This window comes from Lucilia cuprina, chromosome 6 (assembly GCF_022045245.1).
Source record: "Lucilia cuprina isolate Lc7/37 chromosome 6, ASM2204524v1, whole genome shotgun sequence".
Lineage (NCBI taxonomy): Eukaryota > Metazoa > Arthropoda > Insecta > Diptera > Calliphoridae > Lucilia > Lucilia cuprina.
In genome coordinates this window covers 57,963,330-57,973,237 of record NC_060954.1, presented here as the reverse complement: position 1 = coordinate 57,973,237, position 9,908 = coordinate 57,963,330, and the positions used below count along the sequence as shown (strand labels likewise).

General features: G+C 28.9%; 4 protein-coding genes across 4 annotated transcripts; 2 read left to right on the top strand and 2 right to left on the bottom strand.

Annotated features, from left to right (window-relative positions):
• The first annotated feature begins 886 nt into the window (after window positions 1–886).
• Window positions 887–2,021, top strand: LOC111687177 (ER membrane protein complex subunit 7 homolog). The gene is made up of 3 exons (XM_023449594.2): window positions 887–1,095; window positions 1,152–1,547; window positions 1,613–2,021. The coding sequence occupies exons 1-3, from the start codon at window positions 1,006–1,008 to the stop codon at window positions 1,865–1,867; spliced, it is 741 nt and encodes a 246-aa protein (XP_023305362.2). The 5' UTR covers window positions 887–1,005; the 3' UTR covers window positions 1,868–2,021.
• Window positions 1,886–3,252, bottom strand: LOC111687176 (exosome complex component RRP42). Its single transcript, XM_023449593.2, has 5 exons — window positions 3,111–3,252; window positions 2,849–3,045; window positions 2,615–2,780; window positions 2,270–2,558; window positions 1,886–2,212 (listed from the first exon to the last, which is right to left on the bottom strand). The coding sequence occupies exons 1-5, from the start codon at window positions 3,165–3,167 to the stop codon at window positions 2,031–2,033; spliced, it is 891 nt and encodes a 296-aa protein (XP_023305361.1). The 5' UTR covers window positions 3,168–3,252; the 3' UTR covers window positions 1,886–2,030.
• A 272-nt stretch (window positions 3,253–3,524) lies between these two features.
• On the top strand, window positions 3,525–4,661 carry LOC111687180 (proteasome subunit beta type-6). Its single transcript, XM_023449599.2, has 3 exons — window positions 3,525–3,685; window positions 3,749–4,223; window positions 4,376–4,661. Exons 1-3 carry the CDS (start codon window positions 3,641–3,643, stop codon window positions 4,507–4,509), a joined length of 654 nt encoding a protein of 217 aa, XP_023305367.1. The 5' UTR covers window positions 3,525–3,640; the 3' UTR covers window positions 4,510–4,661.
• Window positions 4,645–9,229, bottom strand: LOC111687178 (monocarboxylate transporter 12). The gene is made up of 7 exons (XM_023449595.2): window positions 8,988–9,229; window positions 6,801–6,897; window positions 6,461–6,727; window positions 6,184–6,390; window positions 5,696–6,109; window positions 5,387–5,552; window positions 4,645–5,316 (listed from the first exon to the last, which is right to left on the bottom strand). The coding sequence occupies exons 2-7, from the start codon at window positions 6,870–6,872 to the stop codon at window positions 4,892–4,894; spliced, it is 1,551 nt and encodes a 516-aa protein (XP_023305363.2). The 5' UTR covers window positions 6,873–6,897; window positions 8,988–9,229; the 3' UTR covers window positions 4,645–4,891.
• Between the last annotated feature and the right edge of the window lie 679 nt (window positions 9,230–9,908).

The window sequence follows — 9,908 nt, the reverse complement described above, 5'->3', positions numbered from 1 at the left end:
AGGACTATGACAATGACGTCATCTGAATTTGTAATACAATTCTTAAACAAAATAAAACTCTCGTCTAAACCAAAATTTATAAGACATTAATTTGCTTCTTTATAAAGTACAGTAAATCACGTCTTTGTTGAACAAATTTTTACAAAATTTTCAAAATTTTTCATTAAAATTGTTTACTAAATACAAATTTTATAATAACAAAAATATTTTCCTTAAATTTTTAAATTTGACTAAAAATTTAATATATTATTTTGAATAAATAAAATTTTCTTGTAAATTTGATCCGAGACCTAGACCACTGTCGGACCTGCTGTGCTCTCGAATCGAACCACATCCAAACTGTGAGACTACAAAGTTAACACAAGATTCACCCCAAATTTCACTGTAAACTTTAAACTCTTTGAATTTTGTACAAAAATTAATGTTTTTAATTACAAATACAGATTTTTATAAAAAAGATAAAATTTTTATTAAAAATTACATACTATTTCAACAAAAAGTAAATAAAATCTTTGCATAATATATATTTTTTATAAATTAAAATTATTATAATAAACATAATTTTACTTACAATTTTATTTTCAATTATTTATTAAGAAATATTTTTTAACAGAAATGAGGAAAAATCATTTTTTTAATAGTTAACAATTTTTTAATACTTCAATAATACTTTAACAATTCTTTAATATATCAAAAACTTTAATTTAATTAATTAAAAAACAGATACCACCCTTATATTTACACTATAATTCAAATTTCGATGCTACCGTTAATTAATTGCTTCCTTCGTTACCAACTACTCAAAAATACAACTATGTGCCCATAGTAAAAGCAAACAAAAACTTGGCAGCACTTTTCCGATTAAATGTCACATATTCGTGACATTTATTAATTTAATGAAAAAAGTGAGAAAAAACACATCTGACTCGTAGAAAATTTCTAGTTTTTTACGTATAATAATTAAAAAAATATAAAAAATTCAAGAAAAAAAGTTGAAATAGCAATATGCTTAAAATATACTTAATAGGGCTTGTAGCCTTATGCTCGTTGCAATGTCTGATCCAAGCTGAAATGATTATACAGGACGAATTGGTGGTAAGTTAATTTTCATTTAATTATTTTGTGTAAATTAATCAAATATAAAACTATAGGATGAAGTGTCTGGTTTGTACACCATCGAGGGTAAAGTCTATCCACCAGAAATACAAATGGGCATGAGTTATAATCCCAGTGCAGCTCAACAAAACAGCAATAACAAATGGCAGACAGAAACCGTATTGACAATTAATGGCGGCGAATATAAGGGTTTTATAAGAGAAGATGGTTCTTTTGTTATAAGTTCAGTGCCCTCGGGCAGCTATGTCGTGGAAATTTATAATGCTGACTATTTCTATGAACCCATTAGGGTAGAAATTAATCCGAAGGGTAAATTCCGGGCCCGTAAGGTGAACTATGTGCAACCCTCACAAATTGTACAAGTACCTTATCCTTTAAAACTAAAAGCTTTGACTAGATTTAAGTATTTCCAAACCCGTGAACAATGGAAGGTAAGTGTTATTATAAAATAGGTATTATAAGTATTAGATATTAATACTTAAGATATATTTTCCAGATCACTGATTTCCTATTCAGTCCCATGGTCTTGATGATGGTTTTACCTTTGGTATTAATGTTGGTTTTACCTAAGATGATTAACGATCCCGAAACTAAAAAAGAATTAGAAAACATACAATTCCCTAAAATGAATAACGAAATGCCTGAAATAAGTGAAATGTTTACTTCATTGTTTAGCGGTGGTGCTCCCAAACAACCGGAAAAGGAAAAGAAATCCTCTTCCTCGAATAAGCAAACCAAAAAAAGAAACTAGTCATTAATAGTGTAAAAAACGTGATTTAGTTTAAATTTACTATATCAAAAAATTTATGTATTTGAATAACAATTTATGGGCTTTTTTGTTTCTTTTTTTTTAATAAAACTTAAAAATATATTGGTTTTACACTAACCAAATTAAAATAATTAAAAGTATCGTTTTATTTCAAGAAACCAACAGTTTCCCTTTTTTTGGGACCAACACGACTTTCCTCCAATTTTATAGCTTTAACCAAAGCGTCATTCAAACAGTCGGCGGCCGACATGCCCAATTTTAAGCAATTGTACATTGTGTCTTTATGTAGGGAACCGCCACCCACCGTATGGGTATGAGAAACGTAATCTAAATAATAGAAAATATTTCACATAAAACATAATTGATAAATATGAAATGTCTTACTTTTGTTGTTGCGTTTTGAGACCGCCACTACTACACTAGCAGTACTACATTCTTCCTCCTCTGCCGAGGGATCTACCAAACAGCAATCGCCAATTTTACAAACTGTTACCAATATAGGTATATTTTCTATATCTATGCGGGTGCAGTCATAAGGATCATCACTAATTATAAGCTCAGCTTCACCGGCATCCATTAAGGCGGCTGTGACTCGAGGAATTTTACAATTAAATATGGCTGCTTTGGCAGCTAAGGAAACAGCATCGAATAAATTACCACCACATTCTAAAATCTAAGAATAACATTTAAATCATGTTTTTTTCATCTTGTATAAACTTTGTAACTTACCAAAATATCTACATATAATTTCCAACATTGTTGGCCCGGCAATATACACAACGGCTTCAAATCGAAAGCCAAAGGTGACTCATAGGCATTTGCCAAAGTATCTGATAATTCCAAAGCCAAATCTTCACCACCTCTTCCTTCAAATTCTGGCGTAGCATTAGCAGAACTAATATTAAAATGTGCAAATTAAAACCAACTTGTTTTATAATAATTCCAAATTTCAACTTCACTTACCAATCCACAAAGAATTCAATTTTTCCTTGATTAGGAAATAGTGGTGAGGGTTTATCTATTTCACATTTAACACCCACTAATATATCCGTATTTGCCAAACGTAATCTAGCCGAACCACTGGCATTACTGACCACTTCACATTCTATTTCCATGGGTCGGTAATCTCGACGTGAGCGACCATCACAACGAAAATCTTCCTGGATTTATGAAAATTTAACAAATTGTTAAAATTTTAAATAAATAATAACATAAATTCAACTACCTCTACGCCATGTAATATAAATGTTTTTTCTGCTTCACTTAAGGCTATATTAGCCATATTTTATATTATTTTTTTTATTAAAAAGATTTAAATTAAAAAATGATTTTTTTAAATTTAGGGTTATGTTTACCAAAATAAACAAAACATGTCAGTTTAATTATTAATGTTACCAGATCAAATTTATTTATGATATTATAAAGATGCCATATAATTTTAAAATTTGAAAAAAACTTTTATTTTATTAATAACTATATTGTTTAATAAAAAATTAAAATAAATTAATTGGGTAAAATAAGATAATTAACAAGACTAGGACAGATCTGAAATTATTAAAATTTAAATAAAACTAATTTTCTTACAACATTGGGCAACTCTGAAAAAAAATGACTTGCAAATTACCAATTTACAGTACATAACAGATATTAAAAAGAAGCAGAAAAAAACATTCAAGTCATTTTGCGAAAAATTTTAGAAATAGCCGCAAATATTTTTATATTCTTGAAAATTTATTAAATAAATAGTAAAACAAAATGGTTTTCGGTAACGATTGGATGGATGCTGCTCACAGCACTGGCGTAAGTTGAAAAAATTAGTTAATTTAGCAAAATATTAAATATTGTTTAATTGCTTCCTTATAGACCACTATTATGGCTGTTGAATTTGATGGTGGTGTGGTCATTGGTGCCGACTCCCGCACTAGTACTGGTGTTTATGTAGCCAACAGAGTTACCGACAAACTTACCCGTATTACGGATAAAATCTATTGCTGTCGCAGTGGTTCTGCAGCTGATACACAAGCTATTGCCGATATTGTAGCATACTCTTTGAATTACCACGAAAATCAGACCGGTGATGAACCTTTGGTAGCTGAAGCTGCTTCAGAGTTTCGTAATTATTGTTATAATTATCGTGATTCTTTGGTGGCTGGTATTATTGTTGCCGGTTGGGATAAAAAGAATGGCGGCCAGGTGTATTCCATTCCTTTGGGTGGTATGTTGAAACGTGAACCCGTAACAATTGGCGGTTCTGGTTCTAGTTATATTTATGGTTTTGTCCGTGAGTTCTTTAAGCCCAACATGAAGAAAGACGATTGTATTGAATTTGTTAAAAAGGGTAAGTAAAGTTTTTTTTTTCGATTATTGTGTGATCATCATAGATAGTTGTGGGCTTATGATTATAAACTCAATTAGAAATGTTAAACGTCCACAATTAAGACGTATTATATTATCACTTGAGATTTTATTTTTTCTTTTCAACTTTTCCAGCTGTAAGACACGCAATGTATCACGACGGTAGCTCTGGTGGTGTAGTACGCATTGGCATCATTACTGGAGAAGGCATTGAGCGTAAAGTATTCTTCAATACCGAAACTGGAGAACCCCTGGTAACTGGCCAATAAATAACATTTCAATTGTAAAAAAACACCATTCACACAATTACTCTACAATTTAATAATATAAAAATCTTTTGTAAAAACACAAAACTGAAATAATAAAGAAAGGGAAAAGACTTCAAAGAAGCTAAAAGAAAATCGTATTTTTTAATATAAAATGTTTTATTTATTCATTAAATAAGTCTTATCAAAAAAAGTTATTAAAAATAAATCTTAAAACTAAATTATTGACAATATCACCTTAATAACATGTTCACTTGGCTTACAATTAGTTTAGCAACTAATAATACTTTAAATATAAAAAAAACCGCTTAAAATATCAGGCATTAATTTATAAATAATAGTTAGGTTCAGTTTTTTCTTTCTTACTCATTTCCACTAAGAAAATTTAGCAGTCACTTTTGTTGTTTGCTTTAAGAGGCAAACATTTAGCTTGTTCCAATGGTTGTTGTTGTTCTACATCTTCTACAGTTGGTTGCAGTTTAGCCAATCTCTTAACTTTTAAATATTTACGATATCTATAGAAAATTTCTGGCGTCCAAATGACTATAACCAAAAGTAGGAGACCATTTTGTGCATGTAAACATAAAACATACGAATCGGTAAAATCTCTTATCCAACCCAATAATTGACCAATTGTTATAACTAAAACACCTTTAGAAATCATATTTAAACCTAAACCTCCAGGTAATTTGTCGGGTTTAACATGATCCGATATGGTTAGATTGTTATTTAAAACAGTGGCCGATTTAGTCATACCGGTAAAGATGGACATAACAATAATGCTGGTAAGATCTACAGATTCAGCGAGAGCTGTTAAGAGAAAAAGAAAAGTTAAGCTTTACGATTTTATTATGGATTTTTTTGGTTGTAATTAACTTACCAGCTCTGGATATTAAGAGACCCACTGTGCCCAATAAAAATATAATACGATAAGGTATTTTCAATTTATCTGTTATGCAGGGCAGCAACAAACGACAAATGATATCAGCTCCAGCCATTATGGACATACAACTGGCGGTGGCGGATTTGGTAAAGCCTACCGAGTACTGAAAATAAATTGGTAGAAGTTTGTTGTTAAAAATTTGTATATTTTTAGAATTTTCGAAAATTTTCAAATTTTCAAAAATTTTTTAAAAATTTTTGAAATTTTGAACATAATTTTGAAATTTCAAATCATTCCAATAATTACCTGCAAAAAACTGGGAAAAATCATGGTAAAATTAATAGTCGAAGTATAAACCAAAGCCATGCCAATAATTATACTCCAAAAAGCCGGATCTTTTAACAATTCCAAATCCATGGCCTGTACTAGACGTTGACAAATCTTACTGCATAATTTATTCGATTCGGGCAATAAATGTTGTTCCAATTTCTCTGTACAATCTTGATAAACTTTATTATTTTGTGTTAATAAAGCCGACTCCTGACATTTTTGTTTATCTTTGCTATTATCATCATTATCAGGACAATTTGTATTCATTTTGATTTCCATTATAGAATCATCTTTAGCTTGTTTATCGTTATTCTCTAAAATTAATTTTAAATGTTGACGATTATTATGTTTATGTTGATTCAAAGGTTTCAATAATAAGGCACCGATAAGCTAGAGATATTAAAGAAAAAACAAATAGTTTATAAAGGGAAATTAATGTAAAATTTAAATTTTCAACAACTTACCCCGGTCAAAGACAAAAACGACATGGCCATAACGGCAAAACGAAAACCATAATTCTCCAAAAAGATTCTAACAATATGAGGTATAAAAACTTGTCCCAAACCAGCACCGGCCAAAGAAACTCCTACGGCTCGGCCACGTTTAGAAGAAAAATAAGAATTTATAGCCATAAAGGTAGAGGGTGAAATCAAACCCAAACCTATGCCCACCTAAAATGTATAAAATTAATGAAAATATTTAAAATTTTGTATATTTATATACGATTTTAATTAAACTTACAAAAAAACTATAACCTATAATGAAATGCCAACCCTGTGTAGCAAAGGCACACAACATTAAACCAAACGACACCATTATACAACCCGTAGCGGCTACATTGCGTGGCTTAAAACTTTTTATGGCGGGCCCTATAAAAAGACCCGAAAAATTCAAAGCCAAACTATTGAGATTGTTTATTAAGGCGGCGGTGAAAGTTTCCTGTTGCATTTCCTGCAACTGGGAACCGAATAGTAAACCAAATACCGATAATATAGATTGATTGGTCATCTGTTTATTAAAAAAAATTTCAAAAATATGTTACTTTTGAAGTTATTAAAAGTAATAATTATTAGTTACTTACATTTATTAAAGCTACCGCTGCTACTATAACCCAACCCCAACCGCCATCTGGCACTGTATTAGTTGTATCCATGTTTTGTTTGTTTTTGTTTTGTAATCTGTAAAAAAAGATAAATTATTAGATTTGAATTCATTTTTTTCATAAACTTTCATTGGTGTTTTTTAGTATACCGATTAAAAGTATTTTATTTATGTTTTCTACTAGTCTTATCTTATTTCTTTGTTTTACTATTGATTTTGTAGTTCCATAACTAATATGTATTTCTGTTTGGGTTAGCAACTTTTTAAAGTTTTTACTAAACTTTTAAATAAAGTTTTTAGCCACTATTTTTCATTTTCATTATTAATGAAGACTATTTTACAAAAATCTTTATAAATATTTCGAAAGTATAATAAATCTATCTAGTATATCTCTCTATATATAGTAAAGATAAAAATACAATATTGCAAAAAATCGTTTCATAAAAAATACAAATTTTTAGCGGAACTACTGCTGCAACAAATAATTATACCCTACACCACTATAGTGGGGAGGGTATTATGCGTTTGTGCTAAAGTTTGTAACACCCAAAAATATTGGTCCTAAACCCACCTTAAAGTACACCAATCGGCTCAGAATCACTTTCTGAGTCGATTTAGCTATGTCCGTCTGTCCGTCCGTCCGTCTGTCTATGTGTCCATGTAAACCTTGTGCGCACGCTACAGGTCACAATTTTCAAGATAATTTGATGAAATTTGGCACATACCATTTTTTTGGTTCAAGGACGAACGCTATTGAAAATGGTTGAAATCGGTCCCTTATTTCACCTAGCCCCCATACAACCGTACCCCCCGAATCGGACCTTTAGGCAAACAATTACGTTAAATGTTTTATAATGTCAACAAAAATCATCAAAACTTAGTTTTATAGAACGATAAATGACAATACTAATTTTTATAGTGATTGGGCCTCATTTGACCCTAGCCCCCATACAAACTCCCCTTCAGAAAATGACTTGAAGGTCAAAATTAACTTATAATTACTAATAAAACAATCAAAATCTACCTAAATGACTTTGAAGTAGACGTAAATTTATCTTCCAAAATTTATAAGGATAGGACCATATTTACCCCTTCTCCCCTATGAGCCCTCTTGTAGAAAATCTCTTTTTTTTGTCAACAATAAGTAAAAATATTCCACAATAAAACAAATTAAATGCTTTATATAAAAAAAATCCACAATTTTAACATACTAACTGGTGTAGTGTATCATATGGTCGGCAATGTCCGACTATAAATTCATACTTGTTTTCTATTTATAATTTTTTTTTGTAGTAATTTAAATATTATACGTGTTTAATTTAAAAAATACTTAGGAAATATTTAATTGCTTATTTTTAAGCTTTATATACCAAAGGTTCTTTAGAAAAAGGCATTCTGCATACAATTAATATAACAGCGATTGCAAATATATATAATCACACGATACTCGCTCAATTTTAATTTCTAATAACTTAACTCACAAAAGACTAATTCATCATTAGACAAGACAATAGCCAATAGTCTATAAACTAATCTATAAGTTAGTCAATAATCTAGTCCATTGACTATATTCAAAAGTCTTTTAAATTTCCATAATGTCCTTCAAAACAAAATACATACTACATACATTCGCTATCGTTTGTTGCTGGCGGTGTCAATTGTAAATACGTCATTTTATTGCCGTTATTTATTATATCTTATAATTGTAATTTCACATCAATGTTTTCTCAAAATATCATAAATTTCGTAAATTTATAAAGAAAGTATAGTTTGAGAAAAGATATGTTATCAAAATATTTATAAAAATATAAATTCGCATATAAATAAATTAATAATATATACATACACATGTCTGTACAAACTTATACATATATACACATACTCTTAAATAAATTTGAATGAATACAATGTAAACAAATCTATTTAAAATTCATCCACAAAAATCACAACAATAACAATATTCTTTTACGCCACCTTATAATATTTAAATAATAAATGTCACAACTTTTTCACTTTATTGTGCACGTAACCTACTAAATAAAGAGACAAAAGTACTATAAAATATCTAGCCTGTAAATATATTTTTTTCTATATGTAATAATAATGTAATTACGTTTTTAAATTGAAAGACAAACAATTTATTTCATAATTTATGAAATATACTTACAGTTAAATGTAAATTTAAGTAATTTTATTTTAATAATTAACAGCAGCACCAATAATTTTTATTAAATTTGCATACTTCTATTTGTTTAATATTATTAAGTTTTTGTTTACTTGGCAGATTTTACTCAAACATTGTAATTGTTTTTTCAATTTTTATTTAATAATAAAAAGAAATCGGCAGCTGCTTTTTAATGAAATTGCGCCTAGAGTAATTGTTTACTAAAAATTCTGCCAATTTTTTTCATACACAATGATAGAAAACAAAGTAAATTTGTAAAGTAGACTCATTTGAACAGCTGACTATTTTCTTTAAATCTGCTATTTGTGAACTTACTTGTCAAAAATGTTTATGTTGCCATATTTGTTTTCATTTTAACGCGTACTTTTGTACAAATTTCTGAGTAATTTGTTGTATTTAATGTGAAAAAGTATATTTTAAGTGTATAATATTTTTTAAAATGTTCTAATTTTTAAAAAATAAAGAAAACTCTGTGACTTTTAATATAAATAACAACATATTTTTGGAAAGTACAACAATAATGCCATATTTTCCATTAATTATTGGTTCATTTTTGTAAACAAATTTTGACTTAGTGAGTATTTCGAACAAGCAGACAGCTGGTTGTGGTGAAATTTTAATATAGGAAGTGTGAAATGTACCGTTGCTTGAGGTGAATAATTAGTAAGTTTAATATGCAGTGTTGGAAAGTTGTGCATTATTTAAAGAGTTAATTGTTTGAACACTATGAATTCTAATTACAATTTGTAGTTATTTGAAACTAATTAATTAACTAACTAAATAGCTAACTAACTACAGCAATGGACATATAAATGACACACATTTTAATTATGAAAAAATACTATATGCTTTGTCAACTAGCTATCAAACTATGTAACTACTAACTAACTAACTAACTAACTA